Here is an 18,270-nt window from a genome sequence, read left to right on the forward strand (position 1 = left end):
CTGATACTCATTTAACTCGGGCATCCTCTCAATTAGTGGAACCTCATTGGGGCCATGCAAGGTGGTCATGGGCATCTCTTAAATTCTACAAATCCTTGATAAAGTAGTGCTTGGGAGTTAGCTCATCTAAATTTTCAAGACTTTCAAGCATAACTGAACAGATTGCACTCGGATTGTGACTTTCAAGACTCCCAATTCAAGTGATTAAGGGTCCGTTTGTTTCGGTTTCAGAGTGTGACTTTCGATTTTTACAATCCGAAGCTGAAATAAATAGACAGTTTTTTGTCATAGCTTTTTACAATCCCGGTGTTGGATTGTAGGAATCAAAGAAACTATTTTCTCTCAGTTTTTCACAGATTGTGAAAGTTCATTTTACTGAACTGCTATCAATTTTTTTTTAAATCTATAATTTTAAAAAAATTACAATTCACAATCTATAATCTGTTTCTCATAATATCCGGCCAAAACAAATAGGTCTTAAGCACTCTTATCCTGATTCTGGGTTATACAAAAAATGTAGGTAAAAGGTTATACGTATGGCGGTGCACATAGATGATAGGCTAACAAATCTACAGCTTTTTTCTTCCAAAAATGATCAAGAGAATCTATCCAGAATGGTCCGGTCCTGCTGCAAATCGTGACGTGGGATCATCCATCCATATCCATGCCCTACATCATACACTCCTACTGTTCTGACTAGCTCAACTTTAATTTTTACGTACGAGCAGTGGGGAGCTTGGCCGAATATCAGCAGAGGCCGCTGAAGTTAACTGGGTCGCAAAGGGGCCGAACTCAGGAAAAAAACTTAAAAAATTGATAGATTGGACTTAAAATAAACTACAAAATAAAAAAATGTTGGGCCAAGGAACCGCAGCCCACCTTAGTCACCAAGAAGCTCCACCCCTGCGTGCGTACATGCATGCAATAGCTACTAGCTAGACAGCTAGTACGTAGTAACTGTACTCCCCATTGCCATGCTAAGGCTGACTCCAACGAAAACTTCTTTTTTTCCCGTATCCCTGCGCATCCGTACAATTGCTGCTCTCCAACGCCAGCAAACCACTTCAACAGAGACTGTATTTTTGCTTTTGCCGGTGCTACAGGGATATGGCATCGGCATTTGATCGACAAATTTGCCGCTGAGTTGGAGGCTCCCGTATCACTGTTCCTGAGTATGCGTGTGGATCCGGGGAGGAGGAGATGAATAAAAGGTAGGAAATAGGGTGTCCGTTAGAGATGAAAAAAATAGAGGATACTGTAATAGTGTTAGGAGATGTTGTAATAGTATTATAGAGGATAAATTTTTAGAGTTTCTGTTAGAGATGATCTAATACACACATATCGGTATCCGACATGAATATTATAGGTAAACCTCTTGCTCTAGCCATGCATTTCATGCATCGATCGTGCAAGTAGGTATGTGAAGATTCTCTGCCCGCGCGACAGGATCGCCTCGGGGTCGTCCTTTGCCCTTGCGCTCGACGAACCTGCCCCACCTGCCGGGCCCAAAGTTTCAATAAACTCATGCCTAGCATATCCGACGTTTTCGTGTTGAACAAAATGTTCGAAACTGTAGTTTGGTACAGCAGGCCCGGATGGAATTTTTTTTAGCCTTTTTAAAATTAATATTTTAATAATAGCCCGCCGGAACTTATATTTTCAGAAACTGGCCCCTTTTGTCACGCCACAGGCTTTGGCGTGACTCACCACTTGGTCATGCCAAAGAGCCTGGTGTGACTCCGGTGCCACGTCGGCGGGCGGTCCGCCCCGTGCCACGTGGGCGTGCCGACGTGGCAGCCTGAGTCACGCCAGAGCGCGTGGCGCGACTGGAGTCGCACCAGGCCCCATGGCGCGACAGAGGCCCATACAGGCGCGCCGGCTGTGTCCCTCTGTCACGCCAAGGACGCTGGCGCGACTCCAGTCACGCCAACCCCTTTGGCGTGACAAAGGAGTATACAGGCCGAGCGCCGGCCCTCTCTCCCGCACGCGAACCATTTCTTCCTCAACCGGCCGCGAGCAGGAGAGTTCTCAAGCGCCGGGTCGCCCTCCTCCACCCCATTCTCCACCGATTTGAGCCCGATTTGAAGGGGATTTGAAGGAAAAGAGTGCTACGAAGATATCTCCTCCAATCCCCCTAATTTTTCCGGTTAAATCGGTTTGCATTTCTAGTTTTTGGAATGTTAGGGTTTAGAACTTGATTCGATTGATCTACGAAATTTCAACGTTTCGGTCTAGATCGGTGGTCATATATCGTGCTATGTATGTAAACCAACGCCTATCTATCATGTGGAATTTGTTGCATGCAATCGGTTGAACATAGGAAATTGAAATTCGTATATATATACGAAATGTATATGAGCAACGCAAGTTTTTGCATTTGTACACTTGCGGAGGATGTTTTGCATTGTAGAGATGTAATGTAGTCGAATTGAAATGTTTAATGTGTAGGTTTTTAACGTGCTATAGCGATGATACACATGTAATGTTTGGATAGTTTGTGTAGATGGAACGCATTGTCCGTGTTTTTTATGGTGGCACGATTAGTACAACTGGGGAGATCGATAAGACGAGGGAGGAAGTGTTGAAATTTGGGAACGCTCCTTGCTTTGATGAAATTGTTGCTCGGGTTAGGGAAGTTTTGAATGTTGATGTGGATGGAAGTAATGTTACCGTACGGGGAAGGTTGGATGCCGACAGGGGTGGTAAGGCTCACTATATTGTTATGGTTGGAAGTTGTATAAGGATTGTTTGAATGGTTCTCAAGTCTGTTGCGCGGAGTTGGTAGTTGATGTGGTTGTAGGCGGAAGCTCGATGCCATCGGTTGATGATGTACCGGGCAATACTAGCCAGGAAGTTGAGCCTGTTGAGCAATTGACCCAGAAAATTCCATGTATTGTCGCAGAGGGTGCCGGTACCACCATACTCGCGGATGGTACAGTTGCAGAGTTAACCCGGGCATCTGTTGAGGAGCCACATGCTGGTGGTTCAAATAAATTTGACATGGCTGTTGTATGTAATGATTTCGATGATGATTATTTTGAGGATGAGGAGGCTCAGGAAAATGTTGAGGAAATTGAAACAATTTCCTTGGACAGTGAGGATGATGTCGAAGATGATGAGACAAAAGAAGTGGAACATGTTAGTTGTGATAGAAATCGGATATTTTATACTTTTAATCTTATTTACCGAAGGTCATTAGTGACACATCATAACCATGATTCATCATTAATGACTAATTTTACCAAATTTTATCAAGGGTTATAATTTGATAGGTGACCCAGAGTGCATTCGGTAAAACGAGCATAACTTTTGTATACAGACTCTGATTTTGACGTTTTTTACTATACGAACATCTAAAAAAAGGTACATCTGTTTCTGCTTGACTTTGTTGGGTTTGAAGAATTGTTTGAGGCCAAAAATCGCTTAGAAGATTTAGTGCTAGTCCTAGAAGTTTCTGTACCGTTTTCAGAACATGCGTTTGTGTTTATAGCCGCCACACTTTACATCAAACTTGAGTAGAAATGTATAATGGTTACTATTCTAGTGCTGTTGAAGTGAGAAAAAATAAGAGAAAAATAAAATAAAAATAAAAAATATTTGCGAATATCACCATTAGTGACTTGAGTTGGTAGTGACAGATTACAAGTGGACCAGTCACTAATAACTGACCTAGGACGACCCGTCACTGATGACTTTATCATTAGTGACTGGTCACAACTTGACCCGTCACTCATGACCTAGTCATTTTCTTGACCCGTCACTATTATCATAAGTGATAAGTCATATTACGAGTCGTCACTAATGACCACTCATTAGTGACGGGTCTATATCTAGTACCGATCAGAAGAAACATTAGTGATGTGTCCTTATTCGACCCATCACTAATAGGATATTAGTGATGCCTGTTGAGCAACCGCCACTAATATGGTGTCTCATTTGCTAGTTTCTTACGTAGTGTGGCGTCTCTAGATATACACACGCCATCAGCCACCCATGCGAAGATGTGGTTCTCCTCGCAGGAGAGGTAGAGGGATACTGAACTGTGTCAACTCGATCAACTTTTCGATGGGTGACCTATGAGAACTATTATGTATATATGTGTGTTTGTCAATGCATATGACTTGTAATATATGTTCACTCGAATATGACATGAATTACTATGTATTAATAAATGTGTCTTTATTACTGATTTATATTAAATATATGTATCATTGTATGCATGTATTGAGATGTAGAGAGATGGAAAGATCGAGGAGACAGAGAGAGGACAGAGAGAGGGAGCACGGAGAGGTAAAACACTATTGGCTGAAACTACCAGCCAACAGTGATTCCCCTATCATCGCTGCCGGCTGAAGTCTTCAACCGACAGTGATAACTCCTTCACCGCTGATCCCTCAAGGTGACAGTGATAGTCCCCGTCTATCATTGTACGTTACCTACTGTTTGGTTCAAAACTGGTAGTGAAGAGAATTTTAGAGTCGTCAATGATATGTTATTATGTAATATTGATATGACATCAACCACAGATAGAATTAGGTCTATTCAACTCGATCTTCTAGAAGATAAAACCGAATCAAACTAATCTATCTCCTAAAACCGGTAGCCAAATATATTCTAAACATAGAGATTATTTCTATCTCCAACAGTAGGGACCGTGATAAGATTAACGTACTACATGCAAGACACACATCCACCCCTTCGTCAATCTTGCATCGTGTGTCTCCTTCATTTTCAGAACAAATCTTGCATCATGTGTCTCCTTTATTTCCAGAACAATGTGTTCCCCTGTTTCTGACTAGTCACTTGACTATAGGCTAAAAAGCACAGTTCTCCAACACCGTATTCGTCCCAAGATAAGGTTCTTACCAAGTCTATGGGTAAAATCTAAAAATAGATAATATATATGAATATATTTGTAATAATAGGTAATATATTGAAGTATTTATAATTTTAGTATCGGTATTCGACACATCATTTACCGGAAAACGATTTTCGGTACACATTTCCCCAAAAATACGCGGGCATGGCCATATTCGGCACACTGTGTGCTAAATATCAACCGTATTTAGCACATAGTGTGCCATATATGTATATTCGGTACACGGTGTGCCGAATGTGGGCTATAGTGCATAATACAAAGTATTAAATATCATAATTAATATATAAAAATGCATAATAAATAACTAAAAAATAAATTTAGGTGTCATAATTATTTGATAAATATTAAATAAATTATAAATAATTATGTTAACAATACAGTGTATAAGACATATTAGAGATGACTACGACAATATACGGAATAATACATATGTAAGCGTCTGGCGGGTACTCAATAACAAGTACAAGTGCACCGAATAACTATATTGGCTACTCAATGATGACGACGCCGCACACAATCTTCATGAGTGTAAGCGTATAGCGGGTCTGTGACCCTCATCCCAGCGGCTTACGCTGGCTCGTGCCACGTGTGCCTTTGCTTGTCATCATCATAGTCTTTCCCTGTTGGATCCCCACCGAACGTGTATTTAGACCCATTAACTCAGCCTTGCATGTATAATGATGAGGGATACTCATGCAAAAGTGTGGACGACTGTAGTACGTGCTCCGAAGGAGTCAGGTGTGCTAAAGTCTCACCATGCTGGTATCATTATGAACCCCCAGGTGTATCGGCATATTAGGGGTACTAGCCGCTTAGGAGCTCGGTGAAGCTACCGGCCTGCATTGTAGCAGCCCAATCAAAATCATCTGTGCTGCTCCAGTTAGACGTTTGCTCCATGCGGTCAATGACGTCCTCGTTATGAGTCGATACTGCAGGTGGAGGTGTCATCGTGGTCTGAGGAGGTCGTGTCCACTGCGGGAACTGTGAACCCAGTGTACACTGCTCGGGCTCAGGAGCCTCCGTGCACTCCTCGGCTTTAGCACCGGAACATGACACATGATGCTCTGCAGCCGAAGATGCCTCTCGTGACTGTGCTCGAACGGGTTCATCACGGGTACTGGATGAGCGCCTGTTGTGGGAGGCACGACTTGGGTCCATGGATGTTAGGTCGTACCCCCTCGAACGGGGGACACAACAGCCTAGACCACGTAACGCGGACAACAAACGAGACCCTATCATCCTCATGTAGTCCCGGAGAGGGTTCTGATCCCTCAGCGTTGATGACCCGCTTACTCCCCTACAAGCTTGCTGTCTGTGTATGTATTTTATACGCCGCTTCAGTCTGTATAAAATGAGGGTCATGTCAGTAATACAGATGTAATACTAATGAAAATCGTTAGAAGTACCACATCACTTACCACAACATGAAGAAGGCGAGCACGATCCTCGGGGATCTGGGAGCCGGCTCTACAAGTCCGCACAGTAAGGTGGCATGCGTGCGGGAATAGTACCACGAAAGGTACTCCCAGTATGTGCCATCGTCGTATTATCCAGCAGGAACGATAACATCCACCACGGCTAACTCCGTCCACATGTTTATGTGCTCAGCATTAATGGATGACCAGTCCTGCTTGCCTGCGGTCCCCTGTGCGCTCCTCCTGTACGTGACATAAACAGTTATAATTTCTTAACATGGATCATGTAACGTAATAATGGTATGTGCAATAACACACTTACTTGTGCGCCTGTCCAGCGTCTCGTGGGGGAGATATTGGCACCAATTATCGGTGCTCGAACTGCCTCTGTACACGCTCAGGAGAATATACTTTCACGTTGTTCATGTGCAAGAAGAATAATCTATATCTATAAGAGGATGCGATGAGACCTCCGGTCGCAATTTCGACAACTCATGCCATACGGCATGGATCCCACTCCACAAGATCGGCGCTAAGGACGTCCAGATTACTGATCATCCGGGAGTAGTTACTATGGTCTTGCTGGTGAGTCCATCTCAGCCTGGCATAAAACCACCGATACCCCATCGTAGGTCTCATGTCATCTACAACGCCATCGGAGATGGGGACTGGATATTAGCTCTTTCTCAACCATGGTCGACAAACCGGGAGGTACTCCTAGCTCTATAGCTGTAAGAGGTGTAGACAGCCTGAAATAGATCGTTTTATTTGACCGCTGGGTTGCGGCACACAATCCTTTGTACGTAGCAGTCAGCACAGCAGATCCCTAACTATAAGATGTCGGCTTATAAGGACGTACGTGAGCTGACCCGCTAACCATAAAATATAAGGGAGAACATAATTGTATGCCGTGTTGCAGAACATGATGCCTCCCAACATGATATACAAGTATACCTCATAATGCTATATAATTGTAGCCTCGTCCGCATCTGATGGACATGAACCGAACTATGGTAACCCATGAATCCAAGACATGTAGAGACCAACATCCTTCATATCATATTGCATACTAAACCTACAAAATGTAGAGGCTCAATGAATCATGAATAATACAAGAACATATGAAGTGCATACATAACAAATAATTACATGTCCTGAATGTAAATCTTCCACTGCTCCTTTCCTGGTCACAAAAGTACTAACGGGGCGCCCCTGATCGGCAGCCCAGTCAGCATGGCCACATCCCTCAAAGTTATGGTCATCTCGCCAAAAGAAAAGTGGAATGTGTGCGTATACATTTCGTATATATATACAAATTTCAATTTCCTACGCTCAACCAATTGCATGCAACAAATTTCACACGATTGATAGGCGTTGGTATACATACATAGCACGATATATGACCACCGATCTAGACCGAAACGTTGAAATTTCGTAGATCAACCGAATCAAGTTCTAAACCCTAACAACCCAAAAACTTGCAATGCAAACCGATTTAACCGAAAAAAATGGAGGGATTGGATGAGATACCTTTCTTCGACTCTTCCCGCTCAAATCCCTTTCTATTCAGGCACCAAATCGGTGGGAATGTAGAGAGGAGGGACCAGCGAGGTTTTGGGGTTCTGCCTCTGTTGCGTGCCTCTGGCTCTGCTGCGTGCGGGAGAGAGAGCCGGTGCCTAGCCTGTATACTCCTCTGTCACGCTAAAGGGGTTGGCGTGACTGGAGTCGCACCAGCGTCCTTGGCGTGACAGAGGGACACAGCCAGCGCGCCTGTATGGGCCTCTGTCGCGCCATGGGGCCTGGCGCGACTCCAGTCGTGCCACGCGCTCTGGCGCGACTCAGGCTGCCACGTCGGCACGCCCACGTGGCACCAGGCGGACCGTCCGCCGACGTGGCACCGGAGTCACGCCAGGCTCTTTGGCGTAACCAAGTGGTGAGTCACGCCAAAGCCTATAGCGTGATAAAAGGGACTAGTTTCTGAAAATATAAGTCTCGGCGAATTATTATTAAAATATTAATTTTAAAAAGACTAAAAAAAATCGCCCCGATGGGAGAGAGCAACAGGAAAGGGTTTTCTGTCATCCTGTTCTATGGCAATGGTACTGTACCAATCCAAGGCTAAGAATTCTCTGACACTATCAACTCGATTTTACGGCACCAAAATCACTGTTGCATGGGCTACTCTACGGCTATGATGTACGAACATCGAACAAGATTGACGCGCCCAAAGGAACGCGACTCATGCGTCAACGCGAAGAGAAGGCTTCAGCATGGCACGGTACGCCGGTACGGTGCTATGCTGGATTCCCTCGTCTGCGCTCCAAGCTCTGACTCATGCGTCAACTCAAAGTCATAAATAAAAGGCTACAAGATTAGGCGTCTGTCCAACCGTGATTACCATACAGTAACTCAGTAAAATTCGATAAAAATCGGTCAAATTTTATTAAATTTTTTAAATTTTAAATTTAATTTTGATCGATAGCCACTTGATTTATAAAAACGATACAGACCGAATCGTCTGGTAACCACGATAAACGAGCTGACGATATTTGTAACCGTGGTAGCCACAGCAGCGCGAACAACAAAAGGCAGCAGATTTTGGGAGCCAACAGTCTTGTGAAACACTGCTGCGATGGGCTATCTCAAGGTACAGGTCGAATTTAACTTTCTATACATGACAATTAAACAGGTACACTTCTACATTCTTTACAACATGCTCTAACGCTTTGGATAATTTATACACAACCAAACCACATAAACAGAGCACACTGTTCTTAGCTCCATGCAAGCGAAACACAACAGGCTTTGCTTTTTCTAGTATAGGTTACCTTTTGTTAGCTACGGGTAAGTTAGATAGCAAAGTTTGCCCTTCAAAATCCCCATCTTATCATAAAACCTGTGTTTGATATTAGTAGATCTTTCAGCAACAATCTCAAGAGAATGAGCTTCAGGATACCGATCTTCCGTAGCAAATGGAAGCTAAGTAGAGGTTCTTTGACCATTTGTCCTGCAAACAGATTGGTCAGCAGGTGGAAACAAATATCCCTATCTGGAGTTTATTTACAGTACAAAAGAGGAGAAGAAGAAAGTGAGAAAGGCCAAGGCACCTTCACATGCTGACTGGGGAAAGCAGATGTTCTCAGGGTCTCCTGCGTTTCATCAGTAGGCTTTCTCCTAGGGATGCTCAGGATAAAAGCCGCCTGGTCCCATGTGGCAGCTGTTGCCGTGATACGATAGCCATTGTCCCAACGCATGTGGATGCCCTCACTCGGATATAAGAAATCAAGCTCCACTACCTACACGGTTCAGGTATTTGCTTCAGGAGTGGGTCCTCAAAATTCTCAATAGACATTCGTACAATCTTAAATTCTTCGAAGTTTCACTTCGCCAAACGGAGAATCAAGCAAACATAATTCGTTCCATTGTAAGGTTTTGTGGACACTCAAAATCAAGGACACAGTAACACATACCTGAGCACTGAACCCAGCATTACGGGACATGACAACAGCCCATCGGCTTCCTGCTGTCGCCATAGCAGTGACATAGAAGCCCTCCTTCCACTTTTTGTTTATCCATTTGAAAGGAAATGAATCGCTTACTTTGTAGGACTGCTGCGCATATTGTGTTCCTAGAGAATATCACTTAGTCATTACTTGCCCATTTATACCAACAGCAACTATTATAAGATCCTAGTGTTCCCACTTTGGACAGCATCCAACCAAAAACTTATACAACCCTAGTACATATTCCTAGATATAGCTTATTGGGGTGAAAGCTTATTCTCGTCTCCATTCCGGGCATCAGGGAGCTGCGAACATGGCTATTACAGTAGATGCTAAAGGATTGAAAAAATAAACAATTTGGTATTAAAAAAAGAAGCTTGATCTTTTTAGGGCTACTCCACCAAAGAACTGTCAAACAATCAATGTTAGCCTATAATCAGGCTATTTTGCATATTTTCAGGAAAAAGCAAAGGTGAGGGAGAAACATGTAATGTGCCATATTTGTCCAGGAGATTTCTGAGATGATTCTTGAAACTAGGTCATACAATGATATGATCCTGTCACCAAGTTCTGGAGTGCAGGCATCAAGCTGAAACATTGATATTACCTCTTGACATTATCACCAAAGAGCTACCATTATTCGCACCAGCCAATGCAGTGATATAGTAATTTTTCTCCCATTGCTCCATTATCCATTCCTAACACAGCACAAGCAAGTTAAAAGCTGTAACAGCACAAAACAACACCATGCAAATGGCAAGCGAGGTATCATTGAGAATGCTTAATCAGTAAAGATTGATATCCAGTCATAAATAGAGAAGTAAATTCTGAAAGGTAAGACAAGTCAAAATTGCTTACCTTGTGAAGAAAGTAAGGAGAAAGTTCATACAGTTGAGAAGTAAAACCGGTGCCAGCATCCATAATTAAAGCCCACAGATTCGAGCACGAGGCAACTGAACTAATAAACAAGCCATCTTCATTTCCTTTTTGAATATGTTGTAGTAATCTATTATCCGCTACATTGTAGTGGTACCTGACAAATAAATGTGTTTAGATAAAGGAAAATTCTCTTTGCTGCTATTAAGCAAATTTATGTTTCATGCAGACCTTTGTTTCATAGGTCGACGGGCATTGTAGACACTAATCCACTGAGTCGCCGGCATCCCCATTCTAATCTTCTTCTTAGGTTGCTCATCATCATTTTCATCCACTATTAAGCGGCCTCTCTTCTGGCCAACCTGATATATTAGCTGGCAGCAACCGGATCAAGCATTAGTTATTAGGAAGATAACTTATATTACATAAATGCAAAAGGAGATAATTTGGGATCAACTACTGTACTTTCGTCAATTCACTATTTTTTCCCACTGCATGGCCTGATAGGAAATGAATTATGTCATTGCCCTTACTCTAAAAGACAAATGCCTTCATGTGGCCTATAATAGCATAGCACTATATTTTATTGTCATGTAATGATGTAAGCCATTGTCAATATTTAGCGTTTCACAGAATGGAAATGAGATCAAAATTGAGTTAATTTCTACGACATAGCAAATTCCCCCAAAAATAAAATCATCAGGTTAACCCAATGCAGTGAACAATAGCTTCTAACATAAGCAATGGCTCCAAAGCCAATGGAATTGGAAATTACTTCGCGAACACAGAGGACATGGCCACAAGTCAGCTAACGAAAATAGTAAAAGTAAAGAGATAGTGGAGGAATGATGTACCTTCTGAGCACCATCTGTGTTTATCGGTCTTATGTCTGGATTTGGACCAACAATGCCATCAAAAAGAGAGATGCACTTTGCGTAGTTTGGTTCTTCGTCAAATTTCAAGTTCACGACATGCTCAACAAAATGCCGGAAAGGTTGTGGACAAATACCACACAAAGACTCTGGAGAGGTTGACATCTTTTTCTTGCAGACAAGAAAACCTTTGGTCTCTCCCTGAATTAATTGAAGAATGGAATCAAAAAATAAAAAAGGAGTAAGAATAAAAGGATATAAACATCAGCTAAAATAACCTGGTATCCTTGCCAAGGGAGGCGGCCACGGAGAAGAAAAATTAGTGTGTATGCAAGGGATTCAAGATCATCTCTCCTGCTCCCAGTTCTTCCCAAGTGGGCATGCGCACTAGCATAACGAACAGTTCCCCTGTTTATGTAGAAAAAACAAATGACAAAAGCATTCCAATGAAGTAATGTGTTTGGTAAAGGATATCATAAGAAAATTTCCAACCGAACCTAAAGATATCAGGTCTCTGATCATATTCAACATGCTGCCCCGTACCAGCATCCTTCCATTTAGTAGCTGCATTATTACAGAATAATAAATAAAAAGAAGCAACGTAAATTTCTGACACCAAATAGACATGATACAGGAGTTGGATCTTATTACAACTTACCCAACCCAAGGTCAACAAGAAAAAGTTTCTTCTCTTCTGGGGTACCAGGAGGACCAAGCAAGAAGTTCTCAGGTTTCACATCACCATGGACATAACTGTCATATACGCATCTTGTGAGATATAGTTTCAAGATGATCACACAAGACACAATGAGAGTTCCATTTCAACAACAGAAGACGTCAAATTACCCTTTAGAGTGCATCTTCTCCAGAATGGAGATTGCCTCGATACCTATGCAAGCAACCATCTCAACAGACATCCTGTAAAGGACAAGACAAGAAATAATTGAAAGAGTTAAATACGAACAGTAAGGATTAATTACAAAGAATATGCAGATACCCACGAGTGAGAATTATTGTTCCAAACATCCCACAGGCTTGGTCCCAACATATCCATAACCTGCATGCAAACCAAGTAAGAACAAGAAGCAAATTTGTTGATAGTTCTTATGAAAAGAAGAACAAAAAGAGATTTCCACAAAGCAATGGAACTACATATGAGAAACCAAACTACAAAAGATTCTGGTGCATATCATATCTATGTGTGCAAGTGAAACAAATAGTAAATTGGTATGTTCCATCCCCCTATAAACATAAAAGGTGCATTGTCCAATACCATGATGTAAAACTCGCCCTGCTTTCCTTTGTAGTGTACCCGTGGGACGCCATGGTTTCCACTAAGAGTGCTGCCAAAGGGAGGTTTCACATAAGCAAGCAAGGTTAAATGTACCCGAGAAATATCTATCACCAAAAAGAATTACGGAGAAGGGGGGAGTAAAAAATAATTGTTTTCACTACTCAGTACTCACTTGTATACTTGCCACTCATAAGGAGCTCCATAGTTGCAACCTTTGCTGGTTTGATGTTCAAATTTCAGTGCAACCTGACAGATATGTAAGCATGAAGATTGATGGAACTACACTAGTTTCAGTTCCAACACTATGAAGCATTTATGGAGATATAGTGACCTCTAAAGCATTTGCACCGGGGCTCCGGTCACCGAGACGAGGAGAGGAAATACGTCGGCCAACATATACTTGTCCAAACCCTCCCTTTCCAAGCTTCCTTTCAAGCTTATAGGTTGGTGAATTCCCGATTTGTACCTGTTTCAAGCGTGCGTGTGCGCACCCACGTCCGAAATAATAAGCAGATAGTAGAACAAATCATGCAGACACAAACACTACACATATATGACTGCATTCTGTACCGCGGATTTAAAGGCAGCAAACATTATAATAGCATGATGTGAAATGTAATAAAGATGCACAGAAGGAATCAATCGAGCATATATTATATAGATCATTGGAATGCTGAAAAAATATATTCAATCTGTGCCTACAGGAACAGGTATAGTATGGCTTAACGCGGCACACAATAAAGCCAAACACATTTAGACCCTCTCAACACCAAAGATGTCTTCTAAGTTCTACCAGCATACTAAGGTCTTGTATGAAACGCAGGAATTTCACAGGATGGTATAGTTCTGGCACGAACCATAGGAATTCCACTGGAAACAGGATAAAATAATACAACAACACAGCACTTAATTCAAGTGCTACTAGAATTGAACCATAACTCTGAAAATGTGTATTAAGAAACATGACAGTACATAGCAAAGAAAAATCGGCAATTTGAGACGGGGGAACCCAGGCTCCAAAACAAGTGCAAACTGCTTATATATTGTAATAGTAGTACATAGTAACAAATTTTCAAAGGCTTAGCCTGAAGACCAAATAATGCCCAGTGTGTCAAGGGACATAGCATTTCTATGTTTTCATTTTCTAAAATGTTAAATACCCAATGGCGTGTGGACAAATACATTATTGATGTTGTATGCATATAAACTCTGCTAACGTCGGCATACATGGCAATTAAGAATATTCAGTTAACCAATATAGTTTTACACCAAAATATATGTGTGAGTTCAGCTAGGCAAGGCAGAAACACTGCAAAAGAAACAAAAGTTAAAAACACAAATGAACAAATTGCACTCACTACCAAAAATCTAAATAGCAGAAACATCCATTCAACCATGTTTATGCTGCATGAACAACGTGTCAAAACTATGAATAATAAGAAGCAATTATTGTTAAGACATTAATAGCTGGAGCCTACTAGTTATTAGTCACTTCGTCAATCATCTCCTTGAAAGTCATGACCAACGCTAAACTCCATAATCCATATATGTCCACAGAAAGCAGCAAGCCGACAATACTAAAATAGTGACATTTTAGGACAATAACAAAGCAGAAATCGTCTCACTCAGAACGCGCTAAAAACACCAAGTAACGACACAAAAAAAAGGTCCATGCACCAAATGTCATACATATTCGCTTCCAATATAACAAAGTCCAGCATAACTAAATATCCCCAACACTGCAATTGGCCAAACACCAAATATGACGGCATGTCCCCCTTCATGCTAGCAAATACATGCGGCGATGAATCCGACAGTTCCAGTAGCAACTCTTGCGATACATCATATCTCACTGGTCAGCACTCTAGTCTAGTACACATACCTGAACCACAGCCTAGGTTTAGATATGTTCCATTTGGGATAGAAAATTTTCATGTCAACGGAAGAGATCCTACATATAAACGGTTGTGCTCTTTGCAATTATGTGTGCTTCTCTCCTGATGTTTCATACCACGTGGTTTCGGAGCTAATTTGCCGTGACAACAACCACTAGCACAACTCAGAGTACCCCTAGCGTACAATTTCACCACCATTTGGTTACATATTACCCAATTCAGCAGCAATCACGATTGGCAGCGTTTAATCAAGCAACAGAACACTACGGGCCACCAAATTTCCACAGGCACCTAAATTACGCAGGGAGAGACCAGGAGACATCTCGAGCTTACCGTATGAGGCAGCGGAGGGGCACCCCCGTCGTCGCCCGCGCCGGCGCCTCCCTTGTCACCGCTCCGCCCACCGCTGTCGAACTCGTCCATCCCTTTGCCCCCACCCATCCTCCTGCTGCTCCTCTTCGCGCTGCTGCTACTGCTCCGGAGACCTCGCAGCTCGCGGCTCAGCTACTGGATTCGACTGCTGCTGCTCTCCACGGCCTCGGCACGCGCAACCGCGGGGCGCTGGCATCCGTCACGGGCTCAGCCCCATGGCTCGCGTGGGGAGGGGAGATCGGACGGGGAGGCGAGCGGGTATCGGCTGAGACGCAGTTGCGCTGGGTTAGGGTTTGGTACTCGGCGGCGGATGAGGTGGTCGGCGACGACGGGAGCGGAGGTCGAGAACGAGAGGAGAGGGCACGCCAGCACGGGGAAAGATAGAAATTCCACAGTTGCCTGCGAAGTATTCATCGCCCCGTTCCTGCTTCGGAACACGCCTTCCGTCAGAGCTTACGGATAACCTATCTTTACGTCTTTTAAAAGGAATTACGTATTACAAGGAACGGCAACTACAGATGAATGACAGAATGAGTGATAGACTGATAGCTCTGCTGGAGCCATCTTAAGAGATAAGAGTACTGTTGGTCAGAGGCATAAGATAAGCGCGAGAAACGTGGTAGTGTGTGGGCATTGCTGTTATATCCTTTTTATTATCTATGCTTTGAGTCATAAAATTGTCCAGCTTAGCATAAGCACATCATGATTAGATAAAAAACAGACAAAACTGCCAGGCCTATGATTGTTGTGTGATTCTGGTCTATGCTTCTAGGTGTAATATTGGCAGACACGGCCTAGGCACCTAGCTATTAAGAACAAGAATGAACACAAGATCTAATTTATAACCTCTAAGCTTAAATGGTTTCAACTTGTGTCTTTACAAGAAGTTGTAAACTTAAGCTTACACCTGATCCTTTAGACTTTAGGTTTTCTATAGGGTGAAGACCTAAGTTAATATACACACAAGGGGCTAGAAACATCTTCATCGCTTACGAATGTACATCAGCCAGCTTACAAAAATACCCTTACAAGAGTTAGGAACTATGTATAGGTCCTTTGAAAAAAGCTAGTAGGGTATAAAAGTAAGTAAAAATTACATTTGAGTCCTCTAGGGAACTCTGCCACCGATGACAAGGAAGACACTTCTACACTGCCGCAAAAGCTTCCCACACACAAAGACAGGGATTTACCATGGCTCCAACACAAGAACTCTAATCAAAGACACCACCATCCACGGTGGGATCAAGTGATGTGAACAGCATGAAGCCTTCGGGACGTGGATGGAAAAGGGGCCTCACGGTGTAGACCAATTGAGTCATCCGCAATCCACCCAACGGTCGCCTCAGATCAAGCGTCCACAGAAGAGGTTGAAGAGGTCATAGCTGTAGATTTGGAGAGACCTTCACCATGCTCGACTAATTGGAGGTACCCCAGTTGAATCTGGGGATTGATGGGCAAAAGTGATCAACCCGAGCAGGAGAACCTTGGTGACCTTAGAGGAGCTTAGTGCTAGAAGCACAACAACAAACACTGCATCTCCCTTACACTAGATCTATAGAAGAGGAAGAAGGGGGCGGGGCGAGGAAGCCAGCGAGGACATCAAAAGACATCATGCCTACCTCCACAAGAGACATCAAGGAGCAAGATCCAAGCCGACGCCAGAGAAGACAATTCGTATGTTGTGGTGATGACGATGGGCGACAAAACCGGAGAGGAAGCACCAACTACAACTAAAAACTAAAGAAGCCTAACTACAACTGTACAAGGATGATGGGTCCCTCGCCCAAGCTCACACTGGTGGCAAGCCAAAGAAGGAGGGGAGGAGCCGGATCTGGCCGATGTATGTGGAGCTAGGAGAAAGGCATTGTTTGAGAGTGGATACTCGAGAGGGGGATTGCTAGTGCTCTATCATAGGCCTTTTTTGTTCTTTTGTTTCTTGAGGTAACATTACTCATTATTTAGTTAAAACTTATCTTCAGTTCAAAATATTTTCCTATTCTTTTGCGAAGTTCAGTTCAAAGCTGATATCAGACTCTTCTTCAAAAAGTATAATCCAACAAAAAAAATGCAGTGTATGTCACGACTCGTGCTATGTAGGGATGAAATCCGTTCAAAAAACGATCGGAAAAAGGCCTAAACTACTTCAGTTTCATATTTTCGCTCGGGAACAAAATCGATAACGATAATACCGGAAACGAATACTACGTCGATAATACGAGAAAATCAAAGATGTTGTTATCAAGACGAAAACATGGCGGTATCGATCAGGAATCGATAATTCAAACCTGAAAGCTCTACTCACTCCATGGATCCATCCATAGCAAGCTCAAAATTGTTCTGAAGACCAGATCATCACCGAGCATCGCAATGCGCATTTGAATTTGCCATCTCAACCTGTCAGATCGATTTCAATTTAAACTAACAGATCTTTGCTTATTCTTCATGTGTAGAAGAGTTGGATCCACCAGTGTTTCCCACACACAAGAACCAAAGCTATTATCTACACCAGCACAATTACACAACCACTAGAGTCGAGCTCGTAATTTTGAGAGCAATAATATATATATATATATATATATATATATATATATATATATATATATATATATAACTAATAGATCAGGCTAAGGCTACGACAGCTGCCGGCTCAGGCTGAGGCCTGGGATGAAATAGTTGAATTCTCACGTTCCGAACAAGTTTTAGTCTTTTCTTGTTCCCTCCGACCAATTTTATGAGCTGTTGGATGTGCCACGTCGAAGCACAAGGTGCACCAGGCTCATGTGGTGGAGATTCATATCACCACCTCTCTCTGGAGCTCTCTGGAGTCTAGGTAGCAGCAGCACGTCGTTCACAGCTCAGCACTTCACAGCCGAGCCGAGGACGATGGCAACCAACAGGCGATGCTCCTCCTACTGCTACTCATCCCTCACCCTCTCGCTCCACCGACGGCACGGTCTCCTGCCGCAACAACCACAAGTCGCATGAAGAGGATGGTTGCCGAGGATGCAGATCATCGCAGTAGCCGCGCAGCGCATGGGCGAAAGTCCATGAAGGCGGCCACGGACGCTGAGTTCTTCCAGCCCTCCGACACCAAGCCCATCATGCTCTTCGATGGTGCCCACCGGAACCCTCCTCCACTCCCCTTCCCCTCCACGATTCATTGA

General features: G+C 43.1%; 1 protein-coding gene across 1 annotated transcript; it reads right to left on the reverse strand.

Moving 5' to 3' along the window:
• Positions 1 to 8,942: 8,942 nt before the first annotated feature.
• On the reverse strand, positions 8,943 to 15,517 carry LOC133898748 (casein kinase 1-like protein HD16). Its single transcript, XM_062339437.1, has 16 exons — positions 15,068 to 15,517; positions 13,171 to 13,305; positions 13,012 to 13,085; positions 12,819 to 12,888; positions 12,547 to 12,602; positions 12,392 to 12,463; positions 12,204 to 12,298; positions 12,043 to 12,109; positions 11,824 to 11,953; positions 11,528 to 11,746; positions 10,905 to 11,047; positions 10,656 to 10,830; positions 10,405 to 10,495; positions 9,765 to 9,922; positions 9,402 to 9,590; positions 8,943 to 9,301 (listed from the first exon to the last, which is right to left on the reverse strand). Exons 1-16 carry the CDS (start codon positions 15,173 to 15,175, stop codon positions 9,242 to 9,244), a joined length of 1,842 nt encoding a protein of 613 aa, XP_062195421.1. The 5' UTR covers positions 15,176 to 15,517; the 3' UTR covers positions 8,943 to 9,241.
• Positions 15,518 to 18,270: the final 2,753 nt, after the last annotated feature.

Source organism: Phragmites australis, chromosome 2, assembly GCF_958298935.1.
Source record: "Phragmites australis chromosome 2, lpPhrAust1.1, whole genome shotgun sequence".
Taxonomy (NCBI): Eukaryota; Viridiplantae; Streptophyta; class Magnoliopsida; order Poales; family Poaceae; genus Phragmites; species Phragmites australis.